Source organism: Conger conger, chromosome 2, assembly GCF_963514075.1.
Source record: "Conger conger chromosome 2, fConCon1.1, whole genome shotgun sequence".
Taxonomy (NCBI): Eukaryota; Metazoa; Chordata; class Actinopteri; order Anguilliformes; family Congridae; genus Conger; species Conger conger.
In genome coordinates, this window is record NC_083761.1 from 16,601,013 (window position 1) to 16,620,763 (window position 19,751).

Here is a 19,751-nt window from a genome sequence, read left to right on the forward strand (position 1 = left end):
CCATCAAGACTTTTGCGAGATCCAATTCAGTTTCCTTCTGGCAGTGAGCCATTCATGGAACACATGAAACGTTGTTATCCCATTACAAAGTTTACTGTACTCAAAGTTTACTGTACCTCAATTACCAGGAGCAGTATGACTCCAATGATTTTTATGCAGAAATTATAATAGGTTAAATAAAATATGAGTCTTATTGCATATGAAAAATTAACGAGGTTATGATTTTGATGCTTAATTACAGAAACAGTGAAAATGAGATTGGATGCTGAAACCCCACTGTGACCCCACTTTTCTTATTATAAGTGTTCAGGTTTCAAGTTGGCTGAGGGAAAATAATTCCTTGAATAGTTCCACTGGTTAGTTAACAAATAATTCCAGCAAGAAATATTATCAGCACAAAAGGATAGGCTTGTAGCACATACCAGTGTAGTATCTACGAGAATAAAGGTGGTTTGATTGATTATTGAGAAAAATATTTAGCAAAATTGCCTTGAAGCACATTTGACAATGTCATCTTTTCAGTTTGAACTTTTGAATATTTCATGCCACAGTTTTTGAATGCCATCTTGAAATAATCTGGAAATAACATCTTATCCGGCATCACGCTCTCTGTCCAAGATGCGACTGCTCGGTTCTCCCATTCAAATGCAAATGCGTCAAATGCTGGTATTGTGTCTTTTTCATTCTAAGTGTTAACACATCTCTGGTACAAATCGAGCGGGAGGGGGTTCTGGAAGAGCTTCCTCGCTATTTAGGCGAAGAGGAAGGACGTGACATCAATGCAGACGGGCTCTGAGTGAAAGGCACTTCCTCCGTGAGACTCGGGCGGCCCGTCACCAGCTCCGGAGGCTCCTGCACGGTCGACAGTGTGCCCCTGTGTCACCCCTCCTTATCGCAGCAACATGGCCGCCCAGATTGAAGCTCCGTCCTCCCATTGGTCGAGTGAGCGGAGCGCAGCCAATCGGCCGCTCCATCTCTCACCTCGGAAACGGGGGCTCCTGTGACATCTCTGGCCCGTGTCACACGGTCGCTGAGCATAAGCACGTACCGCCACTTACCGCCTCACTGCCCGCTGTAGTGCGAGATGGGAAACTGAGCACAGCTGATAAGTGCCTAACTGCAGCCATTCAGCTGCTGTAACGGAAACTATTCTTGGGGTGGGAGGTAAGGACGGCTTGTCCGATACAAACGGACTCGAGATAAAGGTATCACGGAGGGACAGGCAACTCCCAGTATCTCCCAAAACGTTCTCACAATGTTGCTGCCATGTAGTGCCAAGGTTATAACATTGACAAAACATTTTAGTAACATCATGATAACATTCGCTCTCCTGGCATAACAAGGCAGAAATCCACTGAAGGCAGAGGAGAAGAACTGTTTTCTCCTGAACAATGCAATACGAAATGAATGAAATACGTTTCTGAAAACATTTGAGGTGAGAAATAAGCAATGCAGTTGCTGAATCTTCATATTTGATCTGCAATACTCGGGTTGAAAGTTTGGTCTGAATGTCTGAATGTGTGCCAGGCAAGCTGTGCTGACATGCACTGCAAGGCTCTAGTTTACATGACTTGTACGACAGGTTGGGACCACCTGCAGATGTAGTTCCTACTGAAGAAAAAAGTCTAAATAAGATGAAACTGGTGAATATGCCAAGCCCTTTTAAAGCACTCGTTTTAAGAGATTTAAGCAATTTAAGAACAAATGGTTCTTGCATGAGGCATGACTCCTGCATGAGTCATACAACAGGTTGTCACCGCTCGTAAATGTTGCCCCTACTTAAGGAGAAATTCTAAATAAGAGAAAATTGGTGAATGCGCCAAGATCTCTTAAAGCTCTGGTTTGAACAGATTTAAGCAATTTAAGGACAAACAGGTTCGTACGAATGGTTCCTGCCCAATGCAACCGTTTCACCGCCCTCCTCCTCCGGTCAGCTCTGGAGATGAACGCTATGGACTGGCCCTGCATGCCAGCCGCATGTACAGCTGTGTGTCAGGTCAGATCCTGGAGTGAGAGGGGCATGAATAAACAGGACGGCATGATTTCAGGCGGGGCAACCATAGGGGGGCCTTGGCACACTATTTCTCAGAGAAAAGATCTGGCCTGCAATTTTGGATTGTGATTCGCACTCCTGGTGGAAAAAACTTAAAGAGCAGCATGAACAAATTAATGAATCCCCGCCAGTCAGCACCTTTTCCAAAACATGCAGGGAACTTGTGCAAACAGAACTGGACAAGAGCATGCTCAGGGTCAGAACTGCAATCTCCGAAGACCTGGTATCCCCGAATGAACCAATTAAACAGCTTTTAACCACACATGCTGTTTGTTAAAGCAACTAGCAATTACATCTTCAGAGAATTTGACTCAATGTGACTTAAATAACAAACACATATTGTAGTAAAAATTTTTCATTTTCATTTCTGCTCTGAATGATGACTGACATTCCACTTCACCATGGTTGACCCTGTCTGTCGTTTCTTTTGTTTGTGTATTCATTCTGTGAACTTTGTAACCCTTTTTCAAGAAAATAATAAAAACAAAGTTTAAAAAAATATAAAAATAAAAAGTGACTGAAAAAGTGTGTGTGGGTGTGTGTATATGTGCTTTTGTAATGGAATTTACTTTCTTAGTTTTTTTGCAATGTGTGCTTCTAACTTCTCCTGACTTTAATTCTTCGTTGTTAGTTTTCGCTCTCCTCCGTTTTTCTCCCCCTGCTGCCATCGTTATTTCCCTCTTTAACAGTAAATCTGACGGACTGCCTGGCTGCTGATGGTCTTTTTGAATTGTGAAGAATATTTCAAATGCCTGCAAGGAGTCTGGTGAATTGCATTTTTGGGGATACTATCCAGTCAAAGTTTGGAAAGTGAGTACGCCGCGTTTTATTCTTTTAGAATATTTCAGATATTCATCTTTCTATTTTTTAGAATATGTCCTGGATATCTATAATCTCCCTGGGTATTTCAGCCAGCAGAAAGACTGCATCATAGCAAAAAGCAATACTGTATGCGTCGCCCATCTCCTCCCTTTCAAACAAAACATCTCGCTGAAGATTTACGTGTCAATGCTAAACAACAGAACAAATCGGATAAACTCTTATTTAAAACTCGGGCAGGCAGCCTGTCCTGAAATGTCAGAGCTGGTTTTAAATTTGCAAAAGCCAAACCTTTTAACTACATTATTAACTTAGTTACAAAAATAGTCTTGCGTTGATGACATGAATCACGTAAACAGGTTAGCTGCCTGGTTAACCCCAGTGGGCCGTCACTACAAAGTAACTGGGGTTGATGAGGCAGCCCATACACAACCTACAGTAAAGCTAGTCTGGCCACATATGAATACGAATACAGACATAGGAATATGGCTGTAATCCATTTCCTGAAGGACAATAGGGATAGGAGGTAGACAAACAGAAAAATCCAACCCCAGACCCAGGCGTGGAAATGGGAACAGGCTGTGCTAGCAGCCCTGTCACACACACACACACACACACACACACACACACACACACACACACACACACACCACTGGCTACAGACACATGCCCTATACACGCTGGGGCAGTGGGATGGAGCGAGTGAGTTAATGAAAACAGCTGACCAGGCTGGAGTTGCTCACTATTTCACCATTCGGACAAACTCTGCTATAAAGCTCTGATCGAGCAAAAACCAGAAATAGGTCAGCCACTCCAGGACCGGTGTGGCCTAGCCCCATGCTGAAAGTAGTTTGCATCACTTCAGTCCTTATTCCTGGTTAATATCGCTAGTATTTTAGAGCATATGAGAAATGACACAACAAATGACACAAATATTGATATGCTGATGATGTGATTACTGTGTTTGCAGCCTTTCATTCACAGAGAAAAAAAGAACAAACAAAAGGGACAAAACTGTGAAAGTGTGAAAGACATGTGGCTTGTGTATTATTTCCCAAAGCAATATGATACGAATACATTATCGTCTTCTCAGATTCAATAGCATGAGGAAATGCGAGGAGCTGAAAGCCAGAACGGAATTACCATTTTTACACTAATGCTCGGATAATTGAGCTCCTGGTCATGATAAAGGTAATTAGCCTAATTTGTTTGTATTTAAAAAGCAATTAAACAATCTGCACGGCATAATTCAAACGCGATCCGTCAAAAAGTAGATCACAAATAACCTGCGGGTGAAGGTGGCATAGATCTTTGCCATTAATCTCGCTGAACCCAACGCACACGCCACAGTCAGATGGAGGATCATTTATGGCTGATTAGAGGACACAATGAATGGTTTGAATGGAGGGCCATAACGACTGTTTTATTTTATAATCGCAAAATAAAATCGGAAAGGGAGAGGAGGGGCGGAGAGTGAGGGAGAACGGGGAGAGAAAAGGAGGGAATAGAAAGGAGGCCAGAGAACGAGCAGCCATTGGGAGTTTGAATTAGCGCCTTGTCACTCTTTTTTGTCTTCTTCAGTTCATTACTCAGCTATTATTTTCTCCCAGAATCCATTTAATGGGAGCATATGAGAGAAGTGTTGCTGGTTTTTCTTGATTAAATCTGAGATTTTGCTCTACAAGTCAATGCTAAACATAATGACATGCACTCAATTAACAGTGCCAAACACCTTTCTTTTCCCTGACCGGAATGGCTTTAATAAAGAACAACGGCAGCTGGTTCTTATTGCAACAAAGTACATGCGGACTGCTCTTTTACCAGGCTTTTCAAACCCATTTCCCATTAGCAGACAGAAGACGTGATGCATGACTCATCACACTCAGATCTGTGACATCTCCGGGTTAATCTGTCAGCACTACCACAGCACTAAGACGCAAAGCACTGGTGCCTGTATCCTGCAGTGAGACCATTTAGCTAATTCCTAATTTCTTACTCAGGCTCTATTTTAATGCATCACACCTCAGCTCTGCACGCATCACTTTCTAATCACTGACTCATAAACAAGCACTAATCTGAATAAGTACCCTCCAGGCTAAACTTCAATTAGATTTTGGAAATTGTTGCAAAGTTTTTATGTGCTAAAATACATCCAAAGCAATGTTTTAATTGTATGCAGACTGCAAAACTTGCCCTGTGGTCATGGGCAAAGGTAGCATTAGATTCCTATAATGTAAGACTGCTGACTGTAACTCACTGGCCAACACCATAAAAGAAAGCCTAGCCCATTACCCATAATCCCTTTAGGACTGCGACAGATGAGCTTTAAGGTACCGGCAGCTCAAAATAATGTTCACCTCTTCACACAAACATGTCAGCGGGAGACTGAGAATGTTGATTTATCTGTCGTTATTGTAAACACAGTGCTTATATCTGTGTTCATTAATTTGAAACGGAACCCCTACAGCTAGTTTCCCCAGGCGTTTTAATAAGGACTCGGTCTCTCTGAAAACCTCAATGTTTTGTCTTTTTTCTCACTGTTGGCCAAAAGGAACATCTGTTGTCATTTCTGTCACTTATCTTCACAGCTACTGTCCTTCCAGCTAGAAAAGACACAATTGACCCTAAACTGTCCATTTCCCAGACAACACAAATTCCACTCTAATTCAAAGTAGTCTCACACCATATGCCTACTATCAATTATCACCAGTATTTCAAGGCCTGCATATTTTCATTGTGCCTACCAGCAACTTGCAAAACAGCCGAGTGAAATTGTCAGCCTAGTGCCTGCCCTAAACATCATCACTTGCTTTTTCACGCTAAAAACCGGAGGCTCTCATATAAAAAATAATATAAAGCAGGGTGAAAGCACATAATTGAGAAACATTAAATAATTAACCAATATTAATTAGAGATGACTGTAGAGAGAGAAACTATAGAGAGAGAAACCCTTTAACCCTTGTGTTGTCATAAGGGTCAAAGGTGACCCACCACTATGTTTAACAGCAGAGAAAACCCCCTAAGTGATCATTTTTCAACTTTGAATTTGATGACAAAGTTTGTGATGACTGACAGGTTGTTTCTTCACACAAAATAGATTTGGGGTTTAAAATTCAATTAAGCTAATATTATTTTAGGGGTTTAGTGAAAGCGGGTCATTTTTTACCCTTAGGGCAAGGGGAGTATGCAGAATGTTAAGACTACACAAGTGTTAACCATGAAAGCTGATTGTTTGAATGCAAAGGCGCCATGCAAGTGAGCAATGTGAGCACTAAACGCATCCTGCTTCTTTAATGCAACCACTTTCGATTCATTTTGTGATGATTCAATGAGCAAATATGCTGTGAAAAAAAATCGCATAATGGCTGAGCTTGGAAGAGGGAATAAAATCACAAAAGCAAAGCTCAGGCTCTCTCCTTCAACAAAAAGGGCCCTTGGTGGACGTGGCTTCAAGACTGTTTACTCTCAAAGCACTGCATGGCAACAGACAGCTTTTAAAGCTGTTGGCAGTCTGAATGTTTTTTTTAATCTTTTCTAATACCAGCATCAGAAAATACATGACCCTACAGCATACTGTCATTTGCATGCAGGTGTGCCCACCGGTTGTAGGTTTATGTAGCGGCGATTTCAAGGCAGCTGCAGCAGCAAGCTTATCTTTTACCTTCTTTGTAAACCGGAGAATGCCATGTTAGAGCAAAGAAACAGTAACTCCGGGCCCATTAACTCCAGATGCAGTTCTGAACGAGCAATCTGTACAGCCGTAAAATACACAACAAAGACCCTCTGAGTTTACCCTGTATTTACATTTTACCCAGCAGCGGCGATGAATACCCTAAGGCAGCTCTGCTCAACTCCACGCCCTGCGGGCCGCAGTGTCTGCGGGCATTTGCTTCTACTCTGTTATTTCACCTAATTTGACTAATTATCTTATTATCTGAACCGAGCAGGTAAAATAATCAGTGAAATCAAGTGGTGCGGAGTGGTGAGGAGCAAATACCTGCAGACCCTGCGGCCCGCAGGACGTGGAGTTCAGTAGCGCTGCCCTAAGGCATGTGTCAGCCCAGTGTTACATGAAGTGTCAGGGCTGATTGGTAGCTTACTCAGAGTAGCACTTGCAGTGCATGAGCGAACACCGGGATTGAATCTGACCCGAGTCAGGGATGACTGTGGGGCAGGGGCACGGGTAGTGCACAATCGGCTTCCTGTTGCCAAAGGGATACATGGGAGGGATTCAATCGGCAGGGACAGCAGTGTTCATTGCTTAAGAAACACATATTGGCCATGGCTTGCTCTATGTGCGTGCGTATGACTGGGTCTCCTCTTCCTCCCATGGTTTATGGCTGCAGTGTGAAAAGAAACAGCTGGCAGGCACCATGTGTTTCGGAGGAAAACCGTGAGTTGTCTTCACACTCCTGAGCTGGTAGGAGGGGGCATATATTAACACACTTGTTTAAAAATTGGAAATTCTAAAATTCAGCCGGGATTGGGGGGGGGGGGGGGGGGGGCCTGCAAGGTCGGTGTTCAATAAGATCTGCACAGCCGTTGGGCCCTTCAGCAAGGCCCTTAGCCCTTGGGCGGATTGTCTCCTGCTTAGTCAACTATACGTCTCTCTGGATAAGAGCGTCTGCTTTTAAATCAAGTTCCAAACATGGTAAGGACCATGTCTCACCTGCCCCCTCCTCCCAATCATTGTTGAAAAGACTGAAATCACCTCCTTTTCCCACAACCCAGAAATAAATATTTTAAGTTTAGCCTATTTCTTTACTTTTGATGCAAGATGCACACACAAATGTTTTTGGACTGATGCCATATAGCAAAACCAGCTTTAACTGCATCACACGTGCATATAGTATGAATGTGTGCTCAATTTGTCAATCATCCATCAGAATTAAATAATGAATAAAAAGCTATATGAATGTAAGATTATTGTATCAACCAATACAACACAACCCCCCACTGAGCTGCCTAGATAGGCTGCATAAGAATTATTTTGACAGTGAAGAACAGAGTCAGTTTCCATTGCTTTATACTAGTCCAGTGTACACTTTCATGATAGCTTGGCAGCCACCAAATACTGTCTGCTGCTTAGATTTATTGTTTATTGTCTATCTTTTTTGCAGCTTTTGCGTAGCTTTCCACTGTGTATATATTTGGTATTCTACTGCAAACATTATCCACTGATTTAACTTTCTGTCAGTCATGCTGTGCTGAAGCAACCTTCTGTCACATTTCCCAAAATCATATTGCCTGAAGAAAACTGATGTCACAGTGCTCTGCTTGCATGTTCACCTGTGTGCAGTCAGCTAGTTTGTAGCTTGAGCTTGTGACATTAACTCACTAGAGAGCCACACAAAAACTTGATTCTGCTTTTCCCACTTGACCAATGCACACCTGTACTTCCTGAACCCAAAAGATGAGAAAGAGGCCCTGGAAGACAAATAGTTGGCCTCCTCATGACGCGAGCAGAAGAAGCTCATTGAGGCCCGTGTAAATGCAAGCCAAGACATGGCTGAAATGCATTACGTCTGCTGAGCACACAGGACCCTCCTGAGATGTATGGCCAATGAGAACGTTCCTACAGATGCTGATGAAAATATGTGGCCTTACATATACCAGAGACTTGATCTTGCTAATGTGAATATTGTCTGTTTTTTACTTATCCTTTTTTGTCATAGGCACAACATGAACTTAGTGATATTTAAACTTTTGAATCTTTCAGTGACAAACGGCCACGTTTGGCTTCCCAGAGACAAATGTTTTTTTGTTTGTTTGTTTTTGTTTTTTTGCCTCCACCGTTTGAAGAAACCTATACCAATATGATAAGTTGCAATCATTGTGATGTGCATGAACCATTGGGAAGAAGACAATTTAGAAACCACTGACATTTTGTAAATGTGATTACAAAGACAGTAATATGATCAATCATCACCCTAGCCTCATGGTCTGAACAGTTATCGTTAATGAAACACGAAGAATGCGCATTTTCAATTGTGAAATCGTTATCAGGTAAAGCTCTTTTTACACTAAACAGAGCTTGTGTTGGGAAAGTACCGTATCATTACCTTGCTTGACTCAATACTTCCACCTAGCTTCCTGTCAACGGAAGACACTGTTGTTTGGGAAAGGAACAGCTGTCGGCCAGTGATCACAGAAAGCAGAAGCTCACCTTGAAAAATGACGCACTCTTTCCTTAAGCTGTCCTCACAAGAAATTCGAATACATTCCGTATGGGGAAAGTTTAATTATCTTTCTGGTTAAAAATAGTAACGATACAAACGCAATTGAAGCGATTTGTAGCATCTTTGTGTTGTTTAAACGCGGTGAACTCACTCGCATGCTGCAGTTTATGCGCTAAAAAAGGATATAACTGATGTCATGCGTCATTGAGGCCTATTAGAAACGAATATAACACAAATATTTCCTCGTTCGTTTCATTCATACCAAACAAATGAATGAGGGCTGATGAAAGAACCATGTATTAAAGATGATTCAGCAATCCACTTACCTTCCTGTACTGCCTGAAAGGGGTTGTTTGGTTCGATATGTTTTATGGAATGAGTGATTTTCTCGCTCTGCAAAATATCGTCGTTGAGACTGAGGTCTGAGACGGCCAACTGGAAAATCTCCTCATCCCTCACGGCGTTTTCCTCAAATATGGCACCTGTTGGGAGACAGTTTTTTTCCGTTAGCATTTAATTTTCCATATACTATAATGTTAATTGTTCGTGTCAGAAGTTGCCCTTGATGTATTCTAATTACAAACGTTTAAACGCTATGAACGAGAATGTACTACACCAAAATCCATTCCATGGATTCCTAATTCTTGGGCTTCATTAGCCGGGATCAGGAGTCATTCAACATTCCTATTGTGTAACATGGGTGGAGTTAACTGGAAAATTGACATGGTTTCAGCACCACGGAGAGCTATGTGCTCTCAATGTAACTTGTCTGAGAACATGAATAGAATCGATGCATTCCCATGCTGTTTAGGCCTGCGTGCATTCGTCTCTGAACATAGCCCATTTCTCGGACATGTAGGCCTACGGCGAATAGTTTTCCAATTGTTCTGTTAGCCTCGTTTCTTCTGTAAATTAATTATGCATTAAAATGTGTGATGTAAAATTACGTTTTCGTTATAACGCAATAGGATAATAACCAATAACCACCAGACAGGCGAATCAAAACTCCAAAATGTCCAATGATGCATTTTTACTCTTAAGAAAGAAAGAAAGGATGTACTTCCCCTGCATTTGGTGTAAAGGAGGAGAGATAGGCAGAGAACATACAGTTGGGATTTAAGTGATGTACAACCTTGTTTTATCAGAAATAACAACTGTATCTACATCTGGTTATTTAATTTGCCACATGGATTCAGAACGTTTACTCTTGCCTTCCAATTACTATGGTTGGACGGTCAGATAGTCTGTATCGCTACATCGCCCTGTACATAAATACTCATCCTATTCGTCCTAGTAGCTACACAGGCTTTGATTGCTGCGTCGTCCGTGTATACTTATGAAGGAGCTTCACTGTTCGCTGCCGTTTGAAATCCTGGGCCGTGGAAAGGTTACGGTTAGATCTTTTCATGTTGTGTGAACTTGTGAGTTCTGATTAATCGGTTGGCTGTGCTCCAAGTCTACTGAATACAGCCATGGCATTGTTTATAGTGACAGGAAACCCCGTTTTTTTAAGTTTCTTCGGAACTTCTCCATTGCCAAATCTGTTTAAGCATATCACGAAAAGAAAGGTTATTGGACAATTGCACAAACGAAGCCTATTCATTTAAAAGTATCGATGACACAAGGGATCCATACTTGGTTTTCTAAGTAGTTAACTGTCTTTACTAACTGTCTTTACCATGGAGAATGCATGTGTATAATTCCTTCATATGTCACACATATGAAGTTAGTCTCATCAGCGGCTACGTTTAAGGCCATGTGTCTAAAAGAGTGGCAATTTATCTGCAATTACGAATAATCCCATAGGCCAGCATGGAATGTTGCATATAGCCCCCTACCAACTATTTTAGCAAGGCGGCCTATATTTAGTCGATTGCAAGATAATACAATCTACTATAGCTATCGTACGTCTTATAAAGACCAATTAGTATTATCTCTAACTAGATTAGCACACATCTTATCAAGACCAATTAAGATTTTCGTTAATTTAATTGAAGTGGTTGTGTTTTTAGGCATCGTCATGATAATCCGAATATCAAGAGTATCTTGCAGATTCCAAAAATTAGCAAAAACATAGTCTCTCCCCTCAGAGAACCCTAGTTTCCGCATATGTATACCTTCAATTTAAGTGGTCCTGGCAGAGAGAGAGAAAGAAGATCCGTCGCAAGACCCCCGACAAGAGACTCATAAGATTAGATTGAACAGATTCCCACATGATGGCAATGACAAGATTATGTCATTCTGAATGCAAGACTTCGTATATGTGTCATGACGGATGGTCTCTATGAGGTTTCTGGCATATCTGTTCAACCGAATTAATAAAAAGAGCGTGCAAATATATCCACTGTATCCGATAATCTGTGTGAACGTCGAAAAGTACATTAATGCCTCAAATGTAGGAAACCAGAAGAATAGCTCCGGGCTGAAGGCAATCTTCTAAGAAATAATTTCCAACTATCTACCGTTACCTCCTTCTCATATCATGACCGCTCTCAGAATTCACTTAAAAAAGGGTTTCTGAATGTAAAGCCATTCTGTACAGTGTTATGTTTACGCAGATAATGCGCTCCGGAAAATAGAGCTGGTTCGATAATGGCTCTGCATTGTAAAGCTCTGTCCTAATAGGATATCCAATGTATGAAATCACGAATTCGCGAGAACGCCAACACTGTACAGCAACAGAAAAGAGGACAGACAACATTTAGAATTTCCGAGACAGCATGGACAGAGCAGTTCATTTTGATACCATAATTCCGACCCTTCAAGTATACTGTTGTGTACCGTGACTGAGTAAAATAGTTAGAAGAAAGTCCAAAACTGATACACGACATTGCTGTATCGTGGAGCAATTGTATACAGGGCTCCCATTCCCCTTCTTGATACAAAAGCAAGTTTGAGGATACTTTAGCTTCAAACGCAGTGTTAAATGTTTACATATAGGCTAGACGTGTTTGACTGCTAAGACTAACCGATCGCTTTCAGGCCTCCGTTGATTTTAAATGCACCACCGCAATGCCGTGTGCTGTGGCAGCCGAGCTTGGTGGTGTTTAAGAATGAGAGGCTTACGATCGATGGCAATGCTACTGCCTCATTTCTGCATTGTTAAAATACCGTGTTGCCCCTTTAACGACTTGTGTTATAGTAATGATATAGAAATCCCACATGTAGACTATTTAAACGTTGAAAGTAAATCCATTGGGATACAATTGACTTATAGTCTATACTATCTATCACACCATAAATTGTGTTTCTATACTCTTTTTAATCTGTCCACCAGCGGAAGCATTTTATTGAACAAATGTATCCGGATGCGTTGGTGTGTGTATTGCGCGCGATTATGTGCGTGTGCACGCGTGCGCGCGATGAGAGAGGCGGTCATAAATTCTACTTTGAGAATGGGGTGTTGGAAGGATTTACATCAGATCAAACGACGACATTTGTTTCAAAGCTCATTCTCCAAAATATCGCACTATGGCAGTGCGTAAAATATAATTACTTCGTACTCACATCTAGCCTATATAGGATTTCCTTTTAAGTGAAAATGTGCATTGCATTGGCCCCCATGGGATATATTTCTAATGCTGTCGGCTAATCGAAACCCTTTCATCAGATTATGTATAAGCTTTTAAGAAACAACAACCGTTTCTACTTGTATGATTGTAAAATACCTGTTGAAATAGGCATCCCATGTCCTTCCCATGCTTAACTGTTATACTGGTGGTACTTATTTGCTCCTTGCCGCTTAGGTTGCTTACTTCATATGCAAGCCTTTATTAATATTACGCTCACGTTCAATAGAAAGTTCAAGCTTATAGGTGGTGAGGGGGAGGGGTAAAATTCCTCATAGGGGTTTAGATTATCTAAGGTCTAAAAGGGGTAATGTTTTCAATGTCCCCTTTGAGTAAACTACACCACATTTATTTTATAAGTATTGATTTAAGAGATGCGCTTCAGCTATCGACAGTGCACTTTCTTTAGCGTACTTTAAAAACTAAAGCTGTTTTAACCATTCCTGCAGTAGCTTTCAGCATAGGAAACCGGCAATACTTCCACAGTTAGCACATTGTTAAAGCCTATACTACAACTACACTAGCAAAATATTTCAGCTATACGGGGTTTTAAGATGCTGGAGGAACTACCACGATAAACGATTCCAGCTAAAGATCATTAGTTTCTGTAAGCCCCGTATCTCTAGCCAATATCCATCGTACTCACTCGTCTCCACATATTCCTGGTAAGAATGTTTCCTACTGTTTAGAATAGAGCACACTGTGTTATTTGATGCATTCTCTGGTCATACATCGCATATTTCTCTTTTTCAGAGTGTCTGTCTACCTAGGCTCCTTACCGATGTGAATGATGGAGTCCGCTCTCACTGAATTGCATTGCAATATCCAAAAGGAAAGGCATATTATGAGCAATTCCATCTCCAGTTTTTACCAAATCTGTTCATCCACGCTCCTTCAGCTGTCGGACAAATCCAAATGGAGGATGACACAACGTAAAAATATATTTTTAAAAAAACTAATAATTGCTGACTAATAGGAGAAAATGAAACTGGTACTCAACAGAGGAAAATAAATCACAGCGTTAAAGAAAAATAAAGAATAGGTAAACGGGTAGGGAGGAAAACGGCTGGGCGAGAAGGCAGGGAAATACTGGCTGTTCAGAGGCAAGTAAAGGATCCGACGTTCGCTATCTAGCTCTCCCTCTATCCAGCGCTCACGGTGTCTGAGACATAACAAACTGCAAACTGCGGAGGAGGGACACCCCCACGCTCTTGCTCGTTCGCTCACTCTCTCTCGCTTCTCCGCACCACGTGACTGCAGAGACTTTCTATCTACACCACTGAGCTGTCCGGAGAAGCAAGGGAGAGATGGAATTCGAGCAAGCCGGAGATAGACACAGGGACCGCGGTCATCTCAAACCCCGGAGGCTGAGTCTTTCAACCAATAGAGTAATTGCTTTGGAGATAAGCCTGATCAACTGAAATAATATTAACGGGGAATAAATGCACAAGGAAGAAGTCGCAAAAAATGACATACCTTAATGAGTAAGGGAGAGCACGAAGCAGTTAACTAATACTGAGTGAACTCACAATAATCCCGTACTATGATGTCGTAGACTAGGATAAGTATACCGGCTTTGTTACTGCTATCATTGAACTATAGGAATTTAAAAGTTAGAAGCTACAAGCAAAACGAAAAAGAGAGGGAAATACGTGGCTACGCGTAAAATCCCAACAAATGGAGAAAGAGTTATCCGCGCTGTGGAACAAGGATACAGAACCGCCGAGAGGAAATACCAGAGGTCTTGGAAGTGGAAACCAAGGAACTAGATTAATCAAATAGGAAACGATGCGGGAAATGGTTGGATGGCAGCTGTTCTGCTGGGCTCTCCACTCTCACTGCCAGAGTTATTGTGAACCCACTCCAAATATTACGGACTGTTGCGACAGTGGCTATTTAGTTTCATACGAGAAAGGTTGACAAGGATGGCAAACAGAACGCTGACGTGCTGATGATGTTCTCCTGTGCTTTTTCGAGTCACTGTTTTCCATCAATGTGTGATTTTCGAGTGACTTTGGCAAATAAGAGGAGGAAGGGGAGGAAGAGGCAGTTGATGAATGTGATAATATGAACAAACAATACTGTTCGTTACATCTGTCCATACATCGTAGAGAAACAATGGCGTTTATTAACATATCATGGCGATTGCTGATACTTTTGCTACAGAAACATGTTGATTAAACCCACCCTAAACGTGCGTGTTGAACTTTGGTCAAGTCTGAAACCAAAAACTATATATATATATATATATATATATATTAGGCAACAGCCTGACATTGATTTTAAGTGGCCATTTCATTTGTTCATACTGAGGAAAACAAGTGTTTTCATACTAAGCAGTTTTGTACAAATAATGTAATTCATTATCGATGTACGAACACAGAGCAATGCTTCAGCTGGAAGGAATCAACTGAAAATGCAAAATAACTTGGGAGTATTTCCGATGTTGCACTTGAATGAAGACTCGGATGGAAGACGAGAAAACATGATATTCTTAATCTTACAATTAAAGGATATTTCTTGCGACTCTATATAAAACGGAAATATCCCTTAATTGTTTGGCGAAGTCTATCAGGTCGCAGAATTCATTTCAGCACCGTGGGACCTTGGACAGCTCCGCTCTTCGGTCTACCGTTTCACTATCCATCCAAACTTGCATGTTTTGAATGTAGTGCAATGTCCCTGTTTGTGCAACCACCTAGTCGTGTTTCTCATCTTTACATACCATGTACAAAGCAAAAGTACAGCTATGTGGCATTTTAGGTATGGCCTCAGGCTCTTAGTGTAATGGACTACCACAAGCAACGCTTGTGCGTCCGCGCGCGCGGGTGTCCGTGTGCGTGTGCGCGAGCCAGTGCCAAAATGCTTTTGGGATGTATTATAATACGGTGAATACGTGATACAACCAAAACGTTTTTGTGTTTATGTGCCATCGATTCTTAGAATGCATTACTTAATGAATAATAGCTAGCCTACAAGATCAAGGAAAGGTGGGGAAATGTTAAATCCTCGGTTGAGACGATGCAATAGATAGAGATGTACGTCTATATTTGAACGAATACCCGCGCGTGTGTGTGCCTGCGTTGCAGTATATGTCTCCTGCAAAAAAAAAATTTTTTTAACGATGCTGAAGTATGGGCTGAACGTGTCTGTGCACATGTAACAGTTCATAAGCGTATGGAAGCTCCTTAAAACTCAGACCGCACACACGTAAATGTGTCCTATTTGTGTGCATATACTGTAATCTATGCCCAGTTCAAGCGGGACTTGGTCGTCAGCCACCTAGCCTCCGTGCGCATCGTCCAAAGTCCCTGCAGTGAATGAAGGTGGGTGATAGGGCGATGTTCAATGAACGGGAAAGCGCGCCAGCAGCGCGGCGCTGGTAACAAGTGGTCCTTGCAGCTCAGAGGAAAACGAAAAGCGGGAATGCGAACAGATTTGTAAAGCAAATTACATGCAACAAACTTCGCCAATGGTATGTTGTTAATAAACTAAATGATGTTTAAGATGAATCTTAATGAAATATATGTGCTGTGTTATTTTATTTTATTTTTTTCGAGAGTATCTGGCTGATAAGATCTGTTAAGGTGCTATGGATGCTATTCCTTTTGTCGAATTCCTTATTGAAATGATGTCATTGTCTCCAAGGTAAACACAGTTCTGACCTTCACTTTCGAGTGCCGTACTCTACCGAATAAGGCAAAACGCTTCAGTCATAACCTTAAATTGCTTTTTTAAATGCTTGAATGGTCTAGCACCAGATACACGATACACTAAGTAAAGGGGGGGGGGGGGGGGGGGGGGGTTACCAGGGGTGTGGTAACTGTAAAATTAGACATTGCAGGATCACTTTTAGGCAGTCAGCAATGTCAGTAAAGGGTGCTCACCTCTGGAATTGCCAATAGAAATAAAATCAATCAATAATATAAAGGGTTTTAGTGTAAAGGTCAAACAACAGAAACAACAGAGCTGCTCACATTGTTAGTCATGATATCAAGTTATCTTGTTATTAACACTTTTCTACGAGCACGTTTTTTTCTTTTTCTACTGTGTAACACGATTTATGGTAGATGTATTTATTTACTTGCTATTTGGAATTGAGATCAAGGTGAATATGAGTATGATCAGCATATATTGTATTTTATGGTATTTACAATCACATGTTTTTCCATTTTACAGAAACGGCTGTTATGAGTTGAGTTCAACCACTTCCAAAATAAGCTAATGGCTGCCTGACCGGTGTTAACTGTTGCTTACGTTTCCTTTTGCATGGGTTGTTCACACACAAAAGAGCAGTGAGTATAGCCTTTGTTTTCATCTGTGGATGAAGGAGGCTCATCAAAACCAGAGAAATAAATGGCTGAAAAACAAATCTATCAGCTGAGAGAACAGAAGTATTCCTCAAGATGGACAGGACATAAACAGGGTATATCAAGTACAACAGTTGGGAAAGTTTTGAAAAAGAAAGAAACTACTGGTGGACTCAGAAATAAACATCACACAGGTTGGCTACTTAAGACAATTGCAGCTGAGAAGAAAAACCCTTAAGCAACTATCAGTGACCTCATCAGCAGTCCCCAGAGGACAGGGATAAAAATATCACAAGCCACCATACGCAGAAGACTTTGAGAGCAGAATTATAGAGGCTACAAGATCTTACATTACTGACGCTACAAGATGAAAACCTTTTATCAGCAGCAAGAATCAAAATGGCAGATTAGAATTAGCCATAAAAAGAATACTTTGACGAGCCAGAAGAGTTCTGGAACAAAGTTTTATCGACAAATGAGACCAAAATAAACTTTTACCAAATAAATGAAAAGCTGAAAGTGTGATGAAGGGAATTATCCAAAGCATATCTCCTGACTGGACAAATATTGAGGAGGTAGCATCATGACCTGGGCATGTATACACAGAAATAAAATGGCAGAGGTATATCTTTGTTATTTGTTAGGATCAAATTTCTCAAATGTACCCTGAAAGTACAGCCATGCTTTCTTAGGGTACAAATGGGTATGTTTTCCAAGTAAAAAGGTACAAAGCAATTATATATTGCTGGCTAGGGGTACAATGTCATGTATCTATATGGTACCACCCAAACATTTGCACCATTTTAGGCAGTTTTCGTTTATTCTTTATTTCTGAGAGTGTATGGTTGCTTCTGGAAGAGGCTCATATTGATGACGGAGGGTGGCAGCAGCAGGATGAATTCTGAAGCATACAGATAGATTTTGTCTGGCTATCGACAAAGGAATTCCTCCTCCAACTGTATCAGATGGTGCTTCATCCTGCAGCCAGACAATGGCCCTCTCAGTCTCAGTCACCTGACTCAAATCCAACAGGGAATGCATTTTGCTTGCTGAAGAGGAGACTGAAGACAAAAGCCCCACAAAGTAAAGATGAACTGAAAAGAACTGCAATAAAGGCCAGGAAAGGCATTTCCAAAGAAGATAACAGATGTATGGTGATGTCAATGGAGTGTAGACATGATGCAGTTATTCCATCTAACCAAATATTACACTTTATTGCCTTTGATTTACTTCTAAGTGAATTTTGTGCATAGCTGAAATTAGGGGACTCACAAAAACAACTTTTTCTTTAAGTGGTAAAACATATACGCATGTAAATACTGTGAAATAAAAGCTGATTGTCTGTGCTATTGTTTCATATTTATCATTTGATCTCACATCGCCTTAAATACATAGCAATAATAATACAAAGCACTCTATCATTATTACACTTTTGGAGGGCCCTGGGCTTTGCTGCATCCAAAAATCTGGCCATATTGAAGTACAGCTTGTCTTTCTAGGCCTGTCAACAAATACAACCAAGAGTACAATGAATAAGCCTATAATAGATTCTTCAATATTTTTTTATGGAGCACACACTTCTCTGATTGCTGCTTGGGAGGTAGGTTGTACATATATATTAAGGTTATGTCCCACCGAAAAAATGCATCTTTGGTCTTCCGGATCATTTCAGAGTTATATACTTGAATTATGATGAGTTATGGATTTGAAAAGACAAATTCCAATACCCCCTCAGTCCAACATGTTAACCTACATTCTGATGAAGCCATTTTGTGGCAGAACACTTTGAAATAAAGGCTTTATAGAACATGTGGTAGCCACTTTGAAATAAAGCCACTTAGCCACTTTGAAATAAAGGCTTTATAAGACCCTCACAAATAGAAGTGCCATGGCTTTTTATTTTGGTCGTTCTGTCTGATGCATCACGGACCTTGGCTCCAAAGAGGACCCATTTGTCACAAGACTTTTCTTTTTTTTTTCATCAAAAAAAGCATTTTGCATCTTCCTCCCCTCTCACAATTGTTCTAGAATGCTCTAAAATAACTATATTTAGAAGGGGTTTCAAATTATACAGCCACTGAGTCAAAAGGCAGGTTTTACAGAGCTATAGCTTTCTGTAGACTGGTAGAGCTAATAAACTTTATGGTCCTACAATACTATCACATAATATTAGTAGAACAGAAGCAGCATTTTTTATCCATAGTTTCAGTTTATGTCTATTTTTTTAAGTCTTAGAGTCTTGGCCAAACTGCCTTTCTAAATCCTGAATTACCCAAAGAACTGAAGTACCCAAAGCACTATTTTACACTATTGTTGCCCTTGAACACATATAAATAAATAGCAAACAGACTGCATTTATATAGCACTAGCAACACACCAGCAACTAGGGCAATACAAAGCGCTTTACAATGAATGCCTCTCATTCACACACACACACACACACACATACACACACAGCAAAAGGCCACCAAGCAAGGCACCAACCAGCTCGTCAGGAGCAATTGGGGGTTAGACGTCTTGCTCAGGGACACTTCAACACACCCAGAGCAGGGGATCAAACCTGCAACTGTCCGACTGCCAGACGACCGCTCTTACCTCGCGAGCTAAAGTGGCCCCCGAGAATTTGAACACGGTAAATGAATACAGAATATACAGTAGAAATGCACATTACTGTAAAAAGACCTGCTGTAGATGAATATGCTGTTGTTGGAATACTCAGAAACCATTGTAAAGAAATGTCATTTCTATGAATAGAGAGGGAAATGTAAAATATGCATGCTACATGGAATGCTGATTGATAAACAGACAGTGGTTCAATTTA

At 41.0% G+C, this 19,751-nt stretch overlaps 1 protein-coding gene across 2 annotated transcripts in view; it reads right to left on the minus strand.

The window, feature by feature from the left end:
• grid1b (glutamate receptor, ionotropic, delta 1b) overlaps positions 1-13,765 on the minus strand; it is a 322,832-nt gene extending 309,067 nt beyond the window's left edge. For both annotated transcript variants that reach the window (XM_061231038.1, XM_061231039.1), the window contains exons 1-2: positions 13,400-13,765; positions 9,378-9,533 (exon numbers count right to left, since the gene is read on the minus strand). In XM_061231038.1, coding sequence (XP_061087022.1) covers positions 9,378-9,533; positions 13,400-13,478 — 235 coding nt within the window. In that variant the 5' untranslated portion in view covers positions 13,479-13,765. The remainder of the gene's footprint in view (positions 1-9,377; positions 9,534-13,399) is intronic.
• Positions 13,766-19,751: the final 5,986 nt, after the last annotated feature.